The 22985-nt window shown below is 45.3% G+C and overlaps 2 protein-coding genes across 4 annotated transcripts in view; both read right to left on the bottom strand.

The window, feature by feature from the left end:
* Positions 1–12461, bottom strand: part of Ctnnal1 (catenin alpha like 1) — a 50321-nt gene extending 37860 nt beyond the window's left edge. Inside the window, exon 1 of the mRNA XM_057790494.1 lies at positions 12236–12461. Coding sequence (XP_057646477.1) covers positions 12236–12376 — 141 coding nt within the window. The 5' untranslated portion in view covers positions 12377–12461. The remainder of the gene's footprint in view (positions 1–12235) is intronic.
* Positions 12462–14276: 1815 nt separating this feature from the next.
* The window catches only part of Tmem245 (transmembrane protein 245), a 77027-nt gene continuing 68318 nt past the window's right edge, over positions 14277–22985 (bottom strand). For all 3 annotated transcript variants that reach the window (XM_057790486.1, XM_057790489.1, XM_057790488.1), the window contains one exon: positions 14277–19060. In XM_057790486.1, coding sequence (XP_057646469.1) covers positions 19015–19060 — 46 coding nt within the window. In that variant the 3' untranslated portion in view covers positions 14277–19014. The remainder of the gene's footprint in view (positions 19061–22985) is intronic.

Genomic DNA, 22985 nt, shown 5'->3' with positions numbered 1-22985 from the left:
AATGAGAAAACATCCATGAATGATAAAGAAAAGTCTGTGCTACAAAATGGAGAAATACAGTAATCCTGTAAATAGATAAATAATTTTAATGTGCTATGCAAAATATAATGATATGATATTGTACCCATGACACCACCTGAGATTGGCTGCTCTTTCTTCTCTGAGGAAGCGGTACTTCAGCCTGAGAACAAATTGATAGCAGCAGGAGCAGGCTGGCAGCACCAGGGGATAATGTATTTCAAAGAACAGAAACTGAGGGGTGAAAGGCTTTGGGGATGAGCCTGTCCAGTCAAGGAATGAAGTAAGGCCAACGTGGTTAAAGCAGCAAGCAAAGAGGCAAGCATGGACCGGTGCCCCATGATGGATGGCCAGGAGCTGGCCATGTAAGGCTGGGAATTGGAGCGAAGAATTCATGTTTTGAGCTGGGCGTGGTGGTGAATGTCTGCGATTCCAGGGAGGATAAGGCAGGAGGATTGTGAGCTGCAGGCCATTTTGAGCTACAGAATGAGATCGTGCTTCAAAAACATTTTGTTCTGTGCATTACTGGGGGCCACAGAAGGGTTTTTACATAGGAAGATGGTATAATCTCTGGGGTGATTTTGAAACCAATTCATAAACTTCTTCAGACCTTTCCTTCATGGAAGAAGGAACTCTGTTTCCAATTTCTGATGGACAGATGACAATGGACATCATGGTGCATTTCTGGGCAGGTTTCAGGATTTTGTAATGTCCTCTCTTGGTCTGTCTGTCTCTCTCTCTGTGTGTGTGTGTATGTGTGTGTGTGTGTGTGTATCTGTCTCTCTATGTATATCTCTCCCTTCTTTTCTCTCTCTGGGATCAGTCACAGGGACAGAAAGCTCACTGCCCCATCATAGCTGCCCCCACGGAACAATCCTCTGAGGAGCCCACGAAGTAAGAAGCTGCTGCCACAGCCAGCAGCTGTGCAGAACAGAGGTTTTTCATCAGTCAGATGAGCGAACACAGTTGCAGATGCCCAGGTCAGTTCAAGCCTTTGAACTACCGCAGGCTCAGTCAAATACCTGTATTTCAGTTTTGTGACGATGGCCTTTGGTCCAGAACCATCAGGTAAACTCCTACAGAATTCTTAACTCACAGAAACTGAGGCAAATGTTTTTTGATTTAAGGCACTAGTTGGGGAAATTTGTTAGGTGTGAGTGTGAGCCGTCCCCCACGGGCTCATATGCTTGAACACTGATCCCTATCCAGTAACACTTCAGAAGAGGAGCTTTGCTGAAGAAAGTGTGTCTCTGGGAGTAGGCTCTGAGATTGTCGGCCTGTCTGTCTGATGCAGGTGCTCACTATGTAACCCTGGATGACCTGGAACTTGCAGAGATCTGCCTAGGATTAAAGGCATGTACCACCACACCAGACTAGCATTGAGATTTTATGCCCCGGTCTCACTTCCTGTTCTCTCTTTCCTTTGGGACTGCCACTACCATGTGACATCCTGCTGCCATGCCTACCTTGCCATGATGCGCTCTATTCTTTCTGGAACTGTTAACTAAGAGAAACCGTTTCTCCCCTGGGTTGCTTGAATCAGAGTGTCTAGGCACAGCAATAGAAAACTAAAGGAGGCGTTGTTCTTTCTGTTGTTGTTTTTGAGACAGGTCTTCTCCATGTAGTCCTGGCTGTCTTAAACTCACAGTCCAGGTTGGCCTCGAACTCAGAGAACCATTTGCCTTGCCTCCCAAATGCTGGGATTAAAGGTGTGCGCCACCACTGCCCAGCTTGAAGTTCTTTATCAATAGATAGGTAACACAGATTTTGGTGCCCAGATCAGGAGAGATGCTATAATAAAACCCAAAATTTGAGAGTAACTTTGAAATTGGGCTGTGTGAATGACTTCGAGGGGATGAGTAAAAAGCCCCAAGAATGCGGAAGATGCTGGACAGAGCAGGAGACTTCCGGGGAGCTCTTTCAGTCAGTTTGCACTGACAGAACAAGTGCCTTCAGCTGGCCCTACATTAACTCACCGCTTACAGTCAGCCGTACAAAGCCCAGGTTCAGGCCTCCCTAAGACTCAGTGTCTGGTGAGGGGCGGGTCCTCATGGAGAGTGCTTTTGGCTCTTCACTTGGTAGACCAAGCAAATAAATTCCTCAGTTCCACCCTAAAGCATTAGTCTTAGTCACAACTTAATGGCCTCCCAAAGGCTTCATGTGTTACTAACACTGCCGTGGGGATTAAGTTCCAGTAGAAGGATTTTGAGAGAAAATCAACATTCAAACCACAAACAGAAGTGCAGGCAAAGGCTTATAAAAAAAAAAAAAAAAAAAAAAAAAGGTGGGAAAGGGACAGGAGACATCTTGGTAGGTAAAGTGTGTGAGGACCCGAGTGTGGATCCTCCTCAGAACCACGCAAAGCCAGGTGCAGTATCCCAGCAGTGGTGGCGCACACCTTTAATCCCAGCAATCAGTAGGCAGGTAGAGATGGTCAGATCTCTGTGAGTTAGAGGCCAGCCTGGTCTACCAAGTGAGTTCCAGGACAGGCTCCAAAGCTACAGAGAAACCCTGACTCAAAAGAGCCAAAAAGTCAGGTGCAACAATAAGGACGCCTGCACTCCAGGACTGCTGTGGGAGATGGGAAACCGAGACATAGAATCTCTGGAAGGTCATGGGTCAGCTAGCCTGCCCACACAGAAGCAAACAATAAGAGACCCTGTCCCATGAGAGGTGGAAACACATCCAAGTTTGTTCTTTGACCTCCACACACACTGTGGCACATGCATGTACACATTCACACACATACACACAAGGGTATCACATACACACACACCCCACATAGTTTTTTGATTTTTATTTTTTTAAGGCTTTCTTTAAAAAAACAAAAACAAAAAAAAATCACTAGAAACTAAAGAGAAAAGATCCTTATTAGTTAGTAGCAGAAAAAAAAAAAACCCTTAATAACAGGGAAAGTAGAAAGTATCCCTCAAGAATTAGGTGGTCTAGCTAAGGTGATTGAAGGGGTCTGAAGGGGCTAATGGCTGCAGTAAAATATAAGAGAACAGAGAGAAGTTAAATAAAACACAGCCAAACAAGATCAAGCCAGGGCTTGCTGCTTTTGAAAATTCTTAGCTAGATGGCACACCGTGATAAACTTACAAGTGGCTTACAGGCAAAAGTGCAATCTAAAGCACAGTCAAGAAGGCCAAATGAAAAGGGAGCGACTGTCAAATCTCAGTCTAGGCAGTCACTGGTCTCCAGCTGTCCCAGGAGCAACGACAGAGAAGAGCTGACTCTGCACAGCTCATGGGGTGACTTCGGTCTAATACAGTGCAGTATGACTCAAAAGGCAACAAACAAAATTAATTACTAAACTGTAGAACTAAAAAAAAAAAGATCAACATTAAATGAAGGATTTCCTACTCACAAGCTTCCGCAGGCTGAGAAAACCAGCGGCAGAAAGGGACTGCCTTTCGTGGAAAGGGCCGACCAACTGGGAAGGCAATGCCGAGACATGAGCACAATTCCCAGGACTTGAGTTTTAGTTAAGGAACTGCCAACCCGGGTCCAGGTCCATTTCAGGAAACTCTAACCAGTGTTCTTTCTTTCCTTGTTGTTTAGCATAAGCCTACAAGTATCCTGTGCTTCCTCTCTTGCCTACAGCTAGGAAGAGTTACACTTAGGAAATGGCTCTCTTGAAAAAGCTCATCTGGACCAGATTCCCAGTCCAATCTTCTGGGTTCAAGCTGATGCTTTTAGGTTGTCTGCAGGTAGAAGGAAGTAAATGATTTACCACAGAGGTTAGAGAACTAAGTTCTTTGCTGTTGCTACCTTCAAGAGGCAAAGTCTCCACCCCCTTTCCTTGAGGGCAAGCTGATTTAGTTACTCCTAGCAGAATAAAGTAGGGTTGTCTCTTGAGAGGTAAAGCACTGGCATGCACTAAGCCCTGAGTTCAATTCCCAACACCACACACCAGTGCTGTGATGAACAAGCCCAGCACTCCAGAGTTGGAAGCAGGGGGATAGCTTCTACCTCAGCCAGTAGAATAAAGCAGCAGTGACAGTGTGCTGCTCTCGAAGGTAAAGACTTAAATCACTGTGGCTTCCACACCCTACTCCCTAATGCCAGTAGAGATGTGAGGATCCTTGACCAGCTCCCTGGGAAGGCTCCCGTGAGGAAGCCTCAGGCTTCTTGCCAATAGCTACCGAGATTCTCTGAGCTGTGCTTCTGGACAGCCCAGAGCCACAGAGCTGCCCAAGTAAGTGACTCTGAAATTCCTGATTTATTTTATAATCCATTAAGTTTGGGGGTGTTTTGTTATGCAGAAGTAGACATAATGTCAAATGTGTGTTTTGAAGTTAATTCTCACAGTCACAGGAATGGATAACAAGCTAACTGCTTCGGACTTCATTTATTTATGCATTTTGGGTGGTAGATAAGTGAACAGAATATATTTGATAGTGAATTAGGAAAGCCACCATGACACTCCACAGCTTCAGAATGACTATTCTAACTGTAGAGAAGTTCACTGAGATATAAAGAGTTTAGGTATGATTAATTTGCTTTTTGCTTTTTTTTTTGCAAGTTTTTTCCTTTTTTTAATTTGATTTGTTTTTTGTTTGTTTGTCTTTCTATATAGCCCTGGCTGGCCTCAGAGATTTACCTGCCTCTGTCTCCCAAATGCTAGGATTAAAGGTGTGTGTCATCATGCCTTCTAATAAATTTAAAAAATAAAGAAGCCCTACCAGTACAGATAGATGTCCAGTCATTCTTGCTCATTTCTTGATCTCAAAGGGACTGAATCTTTTCTTCAGCATAAATGTTACCTAGGAGCCCATTAGGTAGGCACATTTACGAAGAATCACAAGAGAGAATTGTGAGGATGATTGGCTACGGTGCTGCAAAGCAGGGTGGTAAATATGCAGATGCCAGTGTGGCAGTGAGCTAGTGTACACCTTGGTCCCAGCGCTAGTTTAACGCAGGTCTGTGAGACTGTCTTGAAAGGAGGGAGCACAGACATGAAATCCACCCGTACCACTTTAGTCTCCAACCCTGGAAGACACTGGAGAACTCTCAGAACCAGACATAGAACAGAGACCCTGACCACTATTCCAGCTACCACACAAGATTAGAAAGAATGGTTGTGATGGACACCATTCATTCAGTGAGATCCTGACACCCAACTATTAGAAAGGGACTTGGCCAAGAATTTGGAGCTCCCATGAATATGATTTAGTTCCTTAGAAAAGAGAAAGTGAAGGGCCCAGCCCCTTTATATCACCCATCAGAACAGGGAGAAGACACCAGTCTAGTCCAGGAAGCAGGTAGTCTCCCCAGGCACTGAGCATTGACTACCTTGATGTTAGACCACCCAGCTGCCACACTGCCAAAATAAATGCCCATTGTTAGAGATGTCTGTGGTTCTATTGTCCATTTGTGGGACTGAGGTTTGAAGAGAGCACCCCACATGCTTAGTACTGCCTCTACAGCAACCCAGAGTAAGACACTGTGCTCGTCAAATTCTGTATTTGCATAATGCTCAAATTTTCCAGTTATTCCGAACAGCCCCTACAACTGGGCTAAAGCGCTAACAATTGTTAAGTTCCCAGACAAGCGTTTTGCTCCCACTGCAAACATCCTCCCTGGTGCACTATTAGGTGTGGTTGTCCTTCCTCTTACTGGAAGCCTTCTGGAAAATGCTTATCCCAAATATAGTCACTGAAAATTGACATTTAGAGGGGCTAAGGCAATTCATAAAAATCTTTATTAGATGATCTACTCATAGCCTAACATTTTCAAACTTTTAAGACAACAGCTGCAGGGCCGGAGTGGTTGGAGCACTTGCGGCTCTTCCAGGGAGGGCACCTAAGTTCAGTTCCCAGCACCCATGCCAAGCAGCTCACAGCCACCTGTGACTCCAGCTCTACGGGAGCCCCGCCTCTAGCCTCCTTGGACACTGCACATACCCACAAGCAGACACACACGTAATTAAAAATAATGAAAATGAACTTCAAGCCGGGCAGTGGTGGTACACGCCTTTAATCCCAGCACTCGGGAGGCAGAGGCAGGCGGATCTCTGTGAGTTCGAGGCCAGCCTGGTCTACAAGAGCTAGTTCCAGGACAGAAACCAAAAGCTACGGAGAAACCCTGTCTCGAAAAATCCAAAAACAAAAAAACAAAACAAAACAAAACAAAAAAAAAAACTAGGTAGAATAGCAAGAGTGACCACTTGTAGTTGCCTTGACAGACATGTCTACAGGATGTTCTAGAAAATGCCTGAATGAGCCAGAGGGCAAAGAAGGCACTGTAGAGGAAGAAGATTGATTTGCTACAGTGGAAAACTCCATGACGGAAGGAAGCAAGAACAAGAGCTTACTTGAGACCACCGGCCTACGGTACCACAAAGGGCAAACAAGTGCACCCCAGCAGTTAAGAACATGGACTCCACCCATGCTGCCTGGGTTGGAGTTCTGGCCAGGATGGAGTTCTTATCAGCCTGTCTGTAACAACTCTGATCTGTAAGAACTGGGCAATAATCTGCTCAGGCTACCCTGGGAAATACATGAGTAAATGTAAGCCATCACACTTAGAATAGTGTCATTTACGTAAAGAAGAAAAGAAAGAAAAGAAAGAATAGTGTCAGTTCTGTTCTGCTCCCAGGCTCCGTGATGTTCTGAATTTTTAGGACATTTAGACTCAGCTGACAGGAGCTTTCTTTACCCGATTCGTAGGGAGGCAAGAAAGCAGGTAAAACAGGAAGCTGTGAGGAAGGAAAGAACAAAGTTCAGTTCCCTAGGACCTGAAGAATAATCTAAAAGCCAGCCTGAGATGGAGAAGTTCCTATCTGGATTTCGCTCACCAGTAAACTCTCAATGGCCAATTTGCTGTACGAAACAGAAGTGAACACCCTACTCAAGGTGAGACTCTTTGAAGAAGGCGGAGCCAGGCACTTCCACTTGCCCACAGCCTCTTTTATCATTTGAATTTTCCTTTATCTTTGCCCTCAAAACCACACTTCCAGCTGCAGCCTCAATCAGCAAGGAGAAGAGAAAATCACTACCCTCTTCTTCCACAAGCCAGTAGGAGACAAAGACTCTGAAACACTCCCAAGGCAAAGGAGGAGGTAGAAAGAAGGAAGTGAAGCGACCTTAGCTGCCTAAAGGGTCCTGACAGGAAGGCTGGAGGGAAGTACACCCAGGGAAAGGCCAAGGGCAGAAGAATGACATTCCACACCAGGGTGGAGGCACCCTTCTTCCCTCCCTCGGATAAAATCACTGTAGGAGTGGCAGAAGAACGAGGCGACTATTAAAAGGGGTGGGAGTAACTCTACAGAAAACAAGCCTGGTACTTAGCCTGGAGCTTCAAAAAAAAAGTTTAGATAATAAAATCTGACACGTCAAAACCCACTGTGGTGGTTCCCACCTATACTCCTAACACTTGGAAGGTGAGTTTGAGTCCAGCCTGTTTTGAAATGCTAAGAGTTGGGGATAGGGATGTAGCTCAGTGGTACAGTGGTTGCCTGGTTTTCATAAGACCACGGGTTTGATACACAACAGGCAAAAGGAGAAGAGGGCAGAATCGTAGGGGTAGCTCAGTCCTTTTACTTATAGACTCTCGCTGGCTGAACGCTGCAAAATTTACTTAAACATCCTTAATAAGAGATTTTGGTAGTTCTTAGTTTGGAATCTTCAGAAGTAAAAATATTATCCGGACTTGTATTCTACTTCATGAATTTACACGGGATTTCTCTGCAAGGAGTTGAACTGCTAGGCTATTAATAGCATCAACCTTTTTCTTAGACAGGGTCTCATTATGTTACCCAGGATGGCTTGTAATTTAATAATTCTCCCGCCTCAGTCCCACGTGGATGAGGATTACAGCCATCTACCATTATGCCAATCCTCTAATTTCAATTTTCCTTATTCTGAGATAGGGTCTCACTATGTAGTCATAGTGGCATGAAACTTGCTAAGCAGACCAAACTTACCTCCAAGTCAAAGAGACCCATCTGCCTCCAATTCTCAAATGCTGGCACTAAAAGCGTACGCCACCGCCACATCTGGACTTAGAAGAGTAAGTCTACACATCTTGCTTTGCTATTCTTGGTTCTATGGTCTTTCATATAAATTTTTAGAATTACTTCAGTTAAATCCTACCCCAAAATCTGTTGGAATTATCATTGGAATTTCATTAAATTTACAAATCTCTAGGAAAAGCCAAGAGCTGTGTCTTTAGTATTCTCTTGGTCTAGGCATGAACTCAGTACTTCCCTCAGTCACTTAGATCGACTCTGACTTTCAACAAAATTTTCTCCTTAGTCTAATATCTCTCTTTGCTACAATATACATGCAGACGTTTCTAGTAACCTCCATATTTACAGTCTTACTGTAATTTTTAAATCGCCTTTTTCTGCTTATTAATGTAGAGAAATGCAACTGACTGTAGCACTTCGTATCCTATGAACTTGCTATTTCTACTATGAGTATTCTATATTGGTAATCATAACACAATGGGACTTCTCAGGTTTTTTGTGTGTGTGTGTGTGTGTTTTTCTATCTCTGTACTTTGTTTCTTCTCCTGGTCTTACAGAAGGGCAGAATTTCTAGTTTGAATAGGATACTAGTTTGAATAAGATCTATGATAGCAGGAACCACTTCTTGCTTGTCTTTAAAAGAAATGTATCTTGGGGCTGGAGAGATGGCTCAGTGGTTAAGAGCATTGCCTGCTCTTCCAAAGGTCCTGAGTTCAATTCCCAGCATCCACATGGTGGCTCACAACCATCTGTAATGATGTATGGTGCCCTCTTCTAGCCTGTAGGCATACATGCAGAAAGAATATTGTATACATAATAAATAAATAAATATTTTTTTTAAAAAAAAGAAATGTATCTTTAACCTTGACTGTTGCTATAAAGTTTCCTGTAGATACCCGTATCAGCTAACAAAGACTTTTACTCTGTGTGTGTGTGTGGTATGTGGTGTGTGTGTATGTATCTATGCACTGGTACTGGTGTCTGTGCATGCTTGGGGCTAGGCCAGAGATCAACGGCAGATGTCTTCCTCAATTATTCTTTAAGAGAATCTCTCAATGACCCAGAAGCTCATGGGCTAGCTTCTCAGCATTCATCTACCTCCACACCCCTGCCAGCTTTTAGCTGGATGCTGGCGATCCAAATTCAGGTCCTCAAGCTTGCACTGCAAGCATTTTACCCAAAAAGCCATTTCCCCAACCCTTCAGCACCATTTTTCCCCCAGGGCTGAGGCCCGAAACCAGGACCTCTTACATGTTAGACAAGCAGACTTACTATTGATCTACATCCCCAGCAAGGAAAGCATTTCCTGCTACCAGTTTACAGAATCATGTTGTTATTAGCAGAAGCTGGATGGGCAGCGAAGGTTCTTTCTATCTCTATTGCTGTGAAAATTCTTCATTTCTAGTCTGTGAAGAGAGAATTCCTATTTTCTGATGCTGACAAAACCTTCCTTTCCTAGAAAAGGCCTACAAGTCAACTTTCACTGGGAGAGTCAGCAGTGAATTAACATCAAAACAAAAGCCAGCGACTTCACACTGTACAGCGACTTCACACTGCACAGCGACTTCACACTGCACAGCGACTTCACCCTGCACAGCGACATCACCCTGCACAGCGACTTCACACTGCACAGCGACTTCACCCTGCACAGCGACTTCACCCTGCACAGCGACTTCACCCTGCACAGTGACTTCACACTGCACAGCGCTGGTCTTCCTTGTTTACCTCAAGCCCTGTCTCCTACACAGTGTCCTCCTTGATTCAAACTGAGCTCACAGAACATATATTATTGATAATGCTCACTTGATCCCTGGCGTGTGCTCACTATTCTATACACACCCTACCTCCCAACTAAAACATAAGCCCTTCAAAGAGCAGCAGCTATGGAGTATGCAAGAAATCCTTGTTTAACATACTTAAAATATCTTGGGGAGATGTGGAAATGAGTTGGATAATCGTGCTGTATCTTTAGAAGAGAAACACTTGAGCACGGGAGTTTTCTAGAGAGCTTACCATCACCCCACCACACACAGAGTCTTATAACATTCAGACTGGCCCCAAACTCCTAATTCTCCTGCCTCCCCTTTCTGAGTGCTGGGATTACAGGCATGAATTACCAACGTTTATGTGATAACTGGGAATCAACCAAGGGCCAGCTCTCAAACTGAGCTAAGTCTCCAGTTCGAATATCTTAAACTCCCTGAAACTTTAAAATCAGTCTAAATTATCTGTACTTCCCTGACTTGTTAATCAAGCATCCTAAGCAAGCTTTATGCATCTCCTGATACTATGGGGAACTTAACTTTGTCTGGTTGAGGACAGTCAACCACTAGGCCTGTCAGTTGTGGAACTGTGTCAGAGATCCCACTAGTGCACAGAACCTCCGCTGTGATCCTGATACCAAGCGGGGAGGGGTGTTGTCCCCTCTAGCTAATTTTTAGCAGCAAGTAACACTTTCCCTCTTCTACTCCCCATACTCTATGATTCCCCTCCACCCCCCAAAATAAATAAAGCTCTGTGGTACTGGTCTACTTCTAGCAATGATACGATACAAAGTTACTGTTTTTCCAGACTGCAGCTCTCTGCCTAGTTTTTCTATTGTGGAACTTTTTCTTTGTAACTAGTCTGCGCTGACCTCATCGCCCTGTCTAAACTCTAGAAGAGACCCGGGAGTAGCTAAAGGCTGACTCCTGGAGCCAAGCAGCCTGGAATCAGACCCCAGTTTGTCATTTAAGAGTTGAAATCCCTAATAACAGGTAAATTGATCTAACTAACCCTCAATTTCTTCATCTGCCTCACGAGAATATACATATATCTCACCTAATGCGGGGGCAAGAGCTGCACTTAGAACACAGCCTGCGATGGCTAAAACACTATCAGTTTCAAGTCCATCACTATCTCTCTCTCCTGTAAAAGCGCTTCGGCATTTCTCTCCACTTATGGATTGTGCTTGTTCTGCTGACAGGGGTGCAGGGGAGTTCTCCAGGGGTGGAAGGAGGTGTAGACACTAGAAAAGAATGACAGCCTTCTTTCCATGGATCAGGAAGAGGTCAAGAGGCAGGGAGTGCCCGTGTAGTCACCACTGTTACACTAATGACAGGATGCGGGGGGGGGGCGGGGGGGGAAGATGGGGATATTTACTTAATTAGCATTAGAAGAACCTAGGGAATATATATATATACACACACACACACTACAATTCTCAAATATTTTCAGGGCAGGGCTGGAACAGAGGCAACACCTAAAACGTCTCTGTATGTACTAGCGACAACCTCCTCTTCACTAAAAGTGCTTATGTAAGGCATTGGTGGGCAGGTGTTCAGGGTGTCGTAAGAAATGATTTTTTTTTAATTTAGAGTCAGATAATTTAAAATTCTTTCTACCTCTAAACTCTTGGTAATCCTGGCATGAGTCACTAAAATGTTACAGCTTAGTATGAGTCACACATCGCCAACGCACCGCCAAAGACAAAATTCTTCACTTGGTGTTTGGCACAGTACCCAAGCCGTAGGTGAGGAATTCTAGCCCTCGGGTTATATATACCTCAGCTCAGAGAAGCAAAACTTTTCTAATTAAGCACATCGCTTAGCTGATTCTAGACTTCTTTTATAACCCACAAATACAATAATGCATTAATCCTAACTGAGACCTGGCAAAAAGCTGTGCATCGGGATTAAGCCTCAAGCACTACTTCCCGTCACTCTGCAGAGTACAGGCAGGCAGAGGTGGGCAGGCAAGTAAGTAACAGGGAGGGACAGGACAGGTGGCCAGGGTGGGTGGGAGTTGGGCGAAGCCACACACGGCCAAGGGAACTGGACAAAGGCCTTGGAGAACACGCCGGAGTGGGAGGCAAACTGGAGAGCCCTAGTCTGCGTCCCGCGCCCGGGTCTGGCCTGGGATGCGGACAGCGGCGGCGGCAAACTGCGCAGCTGCAGCCGCCGCGGCTCTGAGAAGCAGGGGACCCCGCAGGGGTCCGATCATTCCGCGGCTGGGCCTCACACGGCCGAAACCGCAGCACCAGGCGAGTCCGGCCGCGTAGGCCGGACAACGCACCTGCTAGGCTCAGACACCTCACTGCGCGCCCAGGAGTAGCCGCCCCGCCCCGGGCCCCCACGCGAGTCCCGCCGCCGCTGCGCTCGCGGAATGCGGGACAGCGCCGCCTCCCGCCCCGCCATGCCGGGCCGGGGAAGAGCTGCAGCCGCCATCGCGGGCCGCGCACACGGGGACTAGGGGCCGCAGTACCTGAGAAACCAGGGGCAGCAGCGTCTGCTCCACCGAGCGCGTTCTGATCTCCAGTCCCGAGTCGAAGGTGAAGCCAGACGCGTTGCAGGAGTGGACAGCTCCCGCACCGCCGCCGCCGCCGGGAACCGGAGAAGCGGCCATAGCCCTCCACCGGTCGGACCGCCCGCTCTCCGCACCAGTGCGGGCCCGCCAACCAGCCCGCCGGTCGCCTGCCGCCTCGCGGCACCGAGGCCCCACCCCTAGCCTTGTGCCACCACCTCGGCCCCGCCTCCACGCGACCCCAGACCCGATAGCCACGCCCCTAGGCGGCACCACCGACTCTGCCCCACCCCCAAGACCACCCCACCCTAGCTAGTCCCGCCCTCAGCCCTGCCCCCTCGGCCACGCCCACCTACCCCCTAGTCTGGAGCGTACAGTTGGGCCTCATCAGCCCCGCCTCTAGGGCGGCACGCCTCCCCCTAGCTCCACCCCCAAACCTGGAAGCCCCACCCACCCGCTGCTATTGACCCACCCCTGGGGCTCCGCTCTCTGCAGGCCGCCCCATAGGCCCCAGCAGTGCCTCTTTCCTCAGGGGTGTGTGCCAAAATGTATTTTACCCAAAGCTGGAGAAACAAGACACCTGAGGGCCTCCCCACGTTCACAGGGCTTCTTACCAGAAGACAACAGTCCTCAGCAAAGCTGCCCGCCAAATCCATTTGCTTCAAAGTCAAAAAATCATACATATTTCTACAAGTTTTGATGGGGTTGAAAATAGCAGGGAATCTCTGCCCTGAGATGGCAATTGTACTTGTAATTATCTTTCCATGGCTTCCCAGGAAGGTCCACCCTATTTCCCCTTCACTCCTATTTTCTGATTATATATCTCTTACACGGAGTTGAAACATTTGATAATACATTCACATAAGTATCCTGCTACTCAGCAAGAAGGTAGTGGATCTTGCAGGTAGTATCTTTAGAATTCACCTTCAAGAGAATTAAAAAGTTGTATGCACTGATAAATACTGTTTAAAACTACTTTTTACAATTATTTTTAATATTAGCCAAGAACTAGCAGTGTGTTAACAGCTCCTTAAAACATCGTGTCTATTTCTGACTGAAGTCACTTAAGGCTAAGAATCCATTCTCTCAGCCCAACCATGAGCTCATACACAACTCCTGTGATGAGAGGGATCGCCAGCACTTTTCCTCCGGTTTCCAGGAGCAAAGCCAAGGAAGGATTTCAGAAGTCTGCACCTTAGGGAGGATTCTAGACTTAAGCAACTGACTGAGAAGCACAAGAAAATATTTTTGAAGGACCATAGCTGCTAACGAGCACCTACCGAAGCATAATGGAATCTGAGACGGGCTTTCTCCATCCATCAAGTTAGACTGATGGGCTCAACTTCCGGTGTTGAAAGCAAAGTTGCAGGGCTCAGCTTTATCTGCCAAAGCAGCATGAGCATCTGGTAATGGAGATAGCAAAACTTGAGCTTCTTGGCTCTTAAAAAGAAGAGCTCCTGCTGGGTGGTGGTGGCTGCAGTGTGCCTTTAATCCCAGCACTTGGGAGGTAGAGGCAGGAGGATCTCTGTGAGTTCAAGACCAGCCAGGTCTACAAAGAAAGTTCCAGGACAGCCAGGACTGTTACACAGAGAAATCCTGGGGGGGCGGGGAGGAGTTTAAAAAAGAGGCGCTCCTAAATTCAACTCATCTTCCAATTCTGCCAAATATGGGTGTTAGGAATCCAACTTGGGTCCTCTGGAAGAGCCAACTCTCCAGGCGCCTTTAACTTCAACCACCATCCTCCCACTTTTTACAAGTCTGCCTCTCTCCAGTGCACTGAGGATTTCTGCCTCAGCTATGGACCCTTTGGTCACTTTAAGGTGCAAACGTACGCTCCCCAGACAGTTTCCCTCATGTAAGATGACCAAACTGCACAAAAATACTGGCGCTAGTATGAATCCTGGTGCCAAAGGTAGGATACACAGGGAAAGTCTGGATAAAGATCAAATTTCTAAAAACAAACAAACAAAAAAAAGAGGCTGTTTATCACCTGTTTCATCCAACATTTGTGACTTTATTTCAAAATATAAATATTTTACATTTTACAAAGATGTTACATCAGTAACTTGTGAAAGCAAATTAAAGCTAAGAAACAGCATTTGTGTAATAAAGAATATTTACTGCTGCATTTGAATGCTATTTTTCCTGTCAAACCATTTCTCTCCTTCACCTGAGAATGCAGAGGCGATACATTGTCAGAGTTAAATAATTACAAGGATATGTTTAATCTTAGTTTCACAATCAAACAGTATTTGAAGTACAATCCAAGTATCTGAACAAGTAACACTGTAAGGACAAAGAAGGGTTTTCTCTAGGACAGCTACAGCAAGAGTGACTTCTGGGCCACTCCAATAACCAAAGCATTTATATTTCACAATAAGCCAAACCACGGTTGGGTCTGTTTCCATACCTTCATTGTATAAATAAAGCTAGAAGGGAAGACCAGTAGAAAGAACTTTGGACTTGGAGTCAGAGACTCTATAACCAAATCCTGACTCCTTCCTTTTGTGATCTAAACTTAGGAGAGAGGAAGGGAAGAGAAGGGGAAGAGAAGGGGTCAACAACAAACTTCTCTAGAGTTTCCAGTGCCTCATCTGTACAATGACTGTAATACTGTTTGGCTCACAGGGCTGAACCTAAAGGTGCCGGAAAATTATAAAGTGCCATACAAAAGCATTGCTAAGATGCAGCAACAGCATCACCAGTGTATCTGCACACTGAATGATTCTTGGAGAACTTGGATACTGATTTTGTGTGCCACAGGTGGGAAAGAACATCCTCCCTGCTAGTACAGCTCCGGGAAGCAATGTGTCTTCTCTCTGGTGTCTCACCAGATGGCTAGGACTTGTGGCCTTCCCTAGTACTGCGGTAACATAGGCACTGCCAGTATTCTCACTAGCAGCCGTCTTTTACAAGACCTATAAACTTGATCAAAGGAACCCTGGTCTTTTGAGATGCTCAGAGGAAGGTGGAGAAGGACAGCAGCATGACATACAGTGACACAGTCTGTCCCTCCTGAGTTCACAATGTGTCATGGCATAACAGAAACTCAGACATCCCAGGGAAAGGAAATAACTTAGCATTCCTGAATTTTAATTGACCGTGGAATCTCCCCTCTCTCAGCAGTTTTTCTCTAACTATTCATTCTGTAAACGACTGCTATATAGAACTTCTTTTTTTGACAAAAGTGGTTGAGGAAAAGGGAAGAAAAGCAGAAGGTGAGCTGAGAGCAAGGGCATCTGCATTCCACTCTAAATTCTGCTGCTAACAGGCTCTGTGCCATAACTTATTTACCCACAAACCTATTTCCTTCTCTAAACCGACCTCATCCTCTCATTACAACAGCCCATTCAAGCACCACAGTTCTACGACTGCTAAGAAGGATCCTCACCTACAATTCTCTTATGTGTTTTTAAGTTGTAAAGAAAGCTGCTTAGTGGCTTCAGATAGGTGTTTTTCCCAAAACTTCATGAGTTAATGAAATGAACACATTTGGTGGTAAAAATAGCAGACAAGAAACTGATAAAAATAAATAAATAAATAGAAAATAAATAGTAGTTGTTCTCTACAGGAACTAGAATTTGGAAGTTTGTTGCCATAAGCAATTTTCACTGTGAAGAGGGCACTCAAAAATCACACTGTGATACTCTTGGAAAGGCTGTGAGAGACCCTCAGAACACACTGGAAGGTCAGAACCAGAATATGGGAAGTCCTGAATGTATTCCTCACAAACTAGGTTAAGACCTCTAGATAGTCACCTACATGACTGTATTTTAGTCCAAGCCTGATTAGCCTTGTGTTCCCAGCATTTCTTGTCACACTTCTGAAACAGGCATCTAACCAAAGTGGGAAGTAGAGGAATGCAGAAGTCCTGAAAAAGCTCGGTGAGCAGCCAAGGTTAGCCAGAGGAGCAGCTCTGCAAGTCCTTTCCCGCCTGTACACTGGTCCAAGCAGCTGCCATCCCCAGAGCCAGAGGTCTCCACACAGCATATCTTAAGCACCTTTCCACAGTCAAGAACCTACCCAGACTCATCTCAGAGCCCAAAGGACAGTCAGCTCTTGGGGAAGACAGGCTAGAGACTCACAGTTTTACTATCTAACACTGGCAGCCGAAGAAGCCCATAGATCACATCTAAAAATAAGACTATGGGATCCAGGCAGGAGGTATATCATATGCAATTTATGCTTCCAGCCCTGCACCTGCTCTCTCACAATCAGGAGCAGATGGGTGCACACAGCTTCTCAGCTCCCTGTGTACCCATTCAGTTTAAAACTGTCAAGAGAATGGGAACTTGAAACTAACCCTTACTATATCTGTATGATCCAAGATGCTATGACAAGAGTTCTGTCCTCAGTTTCACTGAACCTACTTTTGCTTCATGGATGCATTCTACAAGCACTCACACATAAATAAACACGCTGCATTCTATACACAGACAGACACACACACATCCCAAACATACACACACACAAATGCCTGGTACCGATACCCTCTGTTCCTGGGGGAACATCTTCCCAGATCAAATTCCCATGCAAACTCTTCAGGGCAGGTAAGAGACTTAAGCTAAAAACTCCCACCTTGTCATGCTACCTGCTCTCTATCTATCCTAGAAAAATTCTGTAAAATCTCTTCCCTGTGCATGACACATGCCAAAGCGCTTTTCTAGTTCCAACCTCCCAACTGGTGGCCTTCCTGAATTCACTGTAGCAATGGAGAGTTTGAGTGTCCTGATTGGGACGGTGTGCCGCTACGGGGACCTCTACCCCTAAAATTCCAGTGTGGTCTTGGGCTGCTGCTACTAATTTAGGAAGCTCAGAACTTCCCTCAAACAACTTCACACACAGACTGAGAATTACCCTACTAACAGCTATAAATTAGCTCAAATCTAGGTTTTTGCAATTTTGCTCTTACATGACTTAAAAGCACATTGGAGCAACATAATTTGTATATGCACACAAACAACTGTGTTTATTTGCCATCTATGAGTATGTGCTAATTATAGCTATAAACTTATCATGTTATAGTAAACAAACAGAAACTTGGTTTCTCTCTTCAGCCATTTTAATACAAGAATTTCAGATTTAGAATAATGCATGATCTGTCTGGCATTGAAGGTGAGGACGGCTGCTTTCAGGACCTATCTCCCAGAACACCCTGTACAGTCCCTGGCACAGTGCCTAGACTTTACTAACACTCAAGAAACATGTTAATGAGCAAATCACCAACTGATTAAAGAACAATAAGCGATTTAGTGGCCAAATGTAACAGCTAATGGAATAAAAGGTCATAAATATTGAAGGATTCATGACACAACCAGGAGACCTGCGTGTGCTATGCTATTCATGGCCAAGTCAGGACACTGTAGTATGTGGGGTGTATTACTTGTGACATAAATAAATTTAGAAACTTAGATATTTTAGAAAAAAAAAATTTAGTCTTAAATGCTTTCAAGAAAAATCTTCAGCACAAATCCCTTCTGCTCCCTATTCTCTCGGGGCACGGGCAGGGCTGGTGACTTAAGAGCTAGGAAGGGCGCCGCACGAGGAGCCGGCTCTCCTGGCCATGTCATGAAACAGGACAAGCTTTCTTTCACTTGTAAGGAACGAAGAGCAACACCTGAGCCACAGGATTGGGAAACTGCTAAAGTCCTAAGAAATGCTTTGCGACAGAGTTTGCAGATATGAAGCCGGAAGACGGGAGACCAAGTCTTATAACACTGGGTGGCTCTGTACTGGCCACTGGCCAGTGTGACACTGTTGAATGCAAAGCTGAGGGAGCTGATGAAATGCATGTGAAGTTATATGCACAAGGGCTGCAAAAGGAAAAAGCACTATGCTGGTTATGTCATATCTGAGATAGGTAGAAAGTTACAGTCCAACTCAGCAAGCATTCATCTAGAGTCACGTGAGCAAGGCACTGTGCTAAGTGACAGTCTGCTGCTAAGTAACTTACTAATAGAGTCCCAGGTCAAGAACTGGGGGCACACACAACAAACCAGAGGACCACTCCACCTGAGCATCTTTCCTTGTGAAACGGTTAGAAGAAGAAAGCTGACGCACGGAGTCCATCGCATCGTTAGTATTCATTCATGGCAGCTCCAGATTCAATGTGGTTGGGAACGTTGTAGAAATTTGGCAATACTGACAGGAGGGTAAAGAGGAGGAAGAGAGGACGAGCCCCACTCTTATTGCTTCTCTTCTGGTCACAGCACACACACCCCAGCTTTACCCCGAAGACTCCTTTCTTCTCCAAGGAGGGGATGATGTTATTCTAAAAGGGTATCAGACGCATGTTCCCTGCTTACTAAGCCATACAAGAAAGTGAAAGCCTCGTCACTGAAAAGGGGCTAAGCGCTCCTAACACAGGAGGAAAATTACAGGGACTATACCTTTAACAGCAGGTATTTCAGAATCCTTAGGGAGACTTTATAAATACGCATTGCAGTAGACAATCGAGAGGGCAGTTTCAAGCCTTGGTACCAGTGCATGAACTGAAACTTTTCAAGCCATCTTAGCATGAGCTGTAAGCAAACAGAGCTTTCAACTCAAGCTGTGTTTAAAATGCAAAGCAGCCTAGAGCAAGTCCACTCTCACTTGGTGTTCTGCGTGTAAGACTGGGAGGCTTCTGCTTCTTTTCTGGGTGCCCCTGCCTGGCAGACACAGCTGACAGAAGAGTCCACACCTGGGAGAAGTCACTGTCAGGCGGAACTCCCCAGAGAAGTCACTGCAACAAAGCCATGTCAATCTCCTGAAGATTTCAGATCTTCAGAGATGTCACGGAAAGTCCTAAAAAAGAAGACAGAAGGGTCAGTTTTGGTTTGGAAAGGCGCAGGGACAGTAAAACCATAAAGAGAAAAATTAGAAGCAAGGAGGGAGGGTAAGCCCGGAACCAGCCACCATACAGCATCATGTTATTTCATAACCTCTAAGAGGGTAGAAGAGAGTCCAGTCACTGATTTTAGTATTTTCACAAGATTATTTCAAAATCTACTAGTGACCCCGTATTCTTTACAAACAAAAGCCCAGTTTAGGGCTGAGTCCATTATCTTTTATCCAAAAGACTTCCCCATACTTACTGAACCACATATGGCTATGTGACTGAATTTTGGCTAACAGGATGTTCAGAGAAGTGTTATGCAACTTTGGGCAGTGGTTTGGCTCTTAGAGCTTCTAACTAGCTGGAAAATACACATGATGATATTAGAGAGATTAAGTTGCAGCCTGGATTAACTGCTGAGTGACTAGCCTCCTGTTAGGAAGTAGGATCCCTGGAGCAGCACAGAACCCAAGCCCTGCAGGCGGAGCCCCAGGCAGATGTGGGACGGCATTTTACCACCTTCTACTACTGCTATCCTCCATCAGACAAGCTAAGTGAGCACTGCCAGTGGCAGCTGGTCTCTGGACTGGGTAGAAGGGTGTGCTGAACAAAGGTTTCTACTTTAGGACAGTGGTGGCTAAACAGTCCTTGATATGACTGGCTGGCCTGAGTCACAATGTCACCATGCAAAGCTGAGGTGCTTACAGACAGTCAAATGGGCAGGTCAGAGCTTATCAATGGGACATGAGCTCCAATATCCACCTTAGAAAGCCACAAGTCAAGGCTGCCACAGCCTTCTGATGGAGAGAGGTTGGACTTGGCCATTTGTTTAACACATTAGACCTGGAATGCCCCTCTGGACTTCTTTTAAACAAGAAAAAAAATCTTCTATCTTCTTTACATTGTTTTGAGATTAGCTGGTGATAGGTAAGAGGGTTTTATTATTGGTATTGTTCCTACTGAGGCAAACTTGCCTGAAGTGAGATATATGTGGACAGTTTATTAGCAGTCATCTAGAGAAACCATACTACTCCTTATCAGCACCACCAGGGAGGAAAACAAAAGACACTGGACCCTAAAACACTGGCGTTTTTCAAACTAAAACAAATTTGAGAGCTTTGAGTGCATGTATGTAGATGTCTCATGTGCTTGTCTGGTGTCCAGAAGAGAGCATCCAATTCCCTAGAACTAGATTTCCAGATGGCTGTGGGTACCATATGGACCTAAAAAGAAGGTCTTCTACAAGAACAACAAGTAATCCTAACTACTATGTCATCTCTCCAGGCCCTCAAGAGCAATTTCCAACTTACATTTAGTCTCTGACCACATAAACAGAGCATGTTATAGCACCGTTCATTTCTAGATCACTTTCCTCAAAGTCAAGTAAAGTTAATTTTGTTTTTATAGCAAATCAGCCATCAGTTATCACGAAGTGCTCAACATTTTCATTAGAAACAGAACTAAAAGACAACGCAGGCTTAAGTGTGCTGAGTCCAAGCAGCAGTATAAACAAACCATGCACAGCACAGGTTTTTTCCTTAACAGCCTAAAAAGCAAATCTAACTTCAAAAACAATTTCACAGCCGGGCGGTGGTGGCGCACGCCTTTAATCCCAGCACTTGGGAGGCAGAGGCAGGCGGATCTCTGTGAGTTCGAGGCCAGCCTGGTCTACAAGAGCTAGTTCCAGGACAGGAACCAAAAAGCTACGGAGAAATCCTGTCTCGAAAATCAAAAAACAAAACAAAACAAAACAAAAAACAATTCCACAGTCCTACAACCTCCTCCTTGACTCCTTTAGCTTTAAGCATTTTCAGTCCACGCAGACACACAGGATTCGGAAGAGTAGGAATAAACTGAAGCCTAACCTTCTAGTACAAAGCTCGAAGTCCTTCAAGATCAAGAGGAACACATGTAATGTTGCAGAAGAGACATTGCACTCACAGATGCTCAGCTGTCTGGAGGCTCTCTCAAAAACGGTGAGTGACCTAAGCCTCCCGCCCTCACAGATGCTCAGCTTTCTGGAGGCTCTCTCAAAAACGGTGAGTGACCTAAGCCTCCCGCCCTCAGAGCACGAGAACTAGAGCCCAAGGCTTTGAAAGTTTTCATGTTGTATGACTAAATCCACCACGAATACAAAAACACAGTGACAGACTGAACACTGCAACAAAAGTCTCCTTAAATACTTCTGTTATCTTTTAAAAGGGTCAAACAACAAAGATTTACATCCATCTACGTACTGACATTTAGCAATAGTGACACTGTCCATACTCCTGAGCACTGTATTTGGCAGATCCCCAGGCTCTATCCACCAGAGTCCTAACAATGCATGAGTGCATGGGGGTGGGATGCACTCCCCTCCATTGCCCGAACCATTGCTGCAAATAGCAATTTATGTAACTATTTCTTAGAGTGTTGTCCAAGTTTGTGTTTTCAAATTTGAAGATAAACAAAGTCAGCTAAAAGCTTTCTCCAACAAATAGGGACTCGGTAGTAATTTTGAAAAACACCGAAAAATGTTTTTACAACTAATAATCTATAAGCATTTCTAAAATTCTATAGATTAATTTATCCTTTGACATCTTTAAAAGTTTTAAAGAAATCTGTAAGTTTGAATGAAACATAACGATCATTTCTCTCATTTATGAATGAAAAGTCTGCCTGAAGGACAAAGATGTACAAACTAAGATTAACACTGTGGCTGACTGTGGTTAGCCTGGTGATTTACTAGTCAATGCTGCCTCCTGGCCAAGAAAAGGAGGTGCTTCGCATGGTTCCTCTGTTCTGGGACACAGAGCATTTAGGGCAAACAAAGACATTAGCTGAAACAGGTAGCTTGCATGCTTGAAACTATGTGACCAAAGGGCAACTTAACATCTCTAAACTTCTTCATCTCAGCACCATGGGAAGCACTAATGGGTTCAGAACAGAACATTTGCAGAGCCAGGCCTGGTGTATGCCTTTAATCCCAGAACTCAGGAGGTGGAGACAGGTGGATCTCAGTGAGTTCCAGGCCAACTGGGGCTACATAGAGAGACCTTGCCTCAAAAAAAACATACAAAGTTTTTATCTTGGTATTCAGCACACAGTAAGTTTCAATAAATGTTACAAGTGTCGTGTGTGTCACTACTTAGACAGCCATTTAAAACTGCACACCATAGCAGCAGTGCATCTAACACTGAATGCCAGTACAAGCACCCACTAACAGCTGGGAGTTGGTGGGGAGAATCCAACAGGCAACCACTGGGACTCGGCCAGCCCTAAAAAGCAGAAATTCCAGGCCAGTAGTAAAAGGAGCCTAAAACAACCTGAATTCACCCAGCAAAATCCCCTATAAGGCTCAGAAGTAGGTAACATGAGCTAACTATGAGAGGGGAAGGTGGAGCTAAGCAATGAATTGCTGCTCATCTGCTAAGAAAGTCTAAGACAGCACCTTGCCCTCCATCGCCCCCACCGTCTGCCACACCAAGCAGCTGTCCCTTCTTCCCCACTCCTTGGCAGAAATTAATTTCTTCTCTCTGGAGACAGGAAAGTTTTTGGACTAGAAACAACAGGCAGAGACGCAAGTGAGCTATGTAGTAGCACAGGGTACCAAGCCTACAGCAGATCTCTGCACCAGCAGCACATCGGCCCTTCCCTGCTCCTGGCTGCAGCTGGGCCTGCTACCTCCAACCAGAGCTGAAGATCTGTGAGGAATCAATTACCCCACAAAAGGGACCAAAAAGCACAGCCATCAAGGGCTGCACAGGCAATGGACTTGTCACGTAAGTCATGCCCTTAATACCGCAGCGACAGCTTCAGTATCTCACTTTTACCATGAGCCAAAACCCAAACACCTTCATTACCTGACACCATTTGCACAGGGAAAAGTCAAAGCTCTGTTTTTCACAATAAGCA

This window comes from Chionomys nivalis, chromosome 16 (genome assembly GCF_950005125.1).
Source record: "Chionomys nivalis chromosome 16, mChiNiv1.1, whole genome shotgun sequence".
NCBI lineage: Eukaryota > Metazoa > Chordata > Mammalia > Rodentia > Cricetidae > Chionomys > Chionomys nivalis.
The sequence above is the reverse complement of the archived record's forward strand: the minus strand, read 5'-3'. Positions and strand labels throughout refer to the sequence as shown.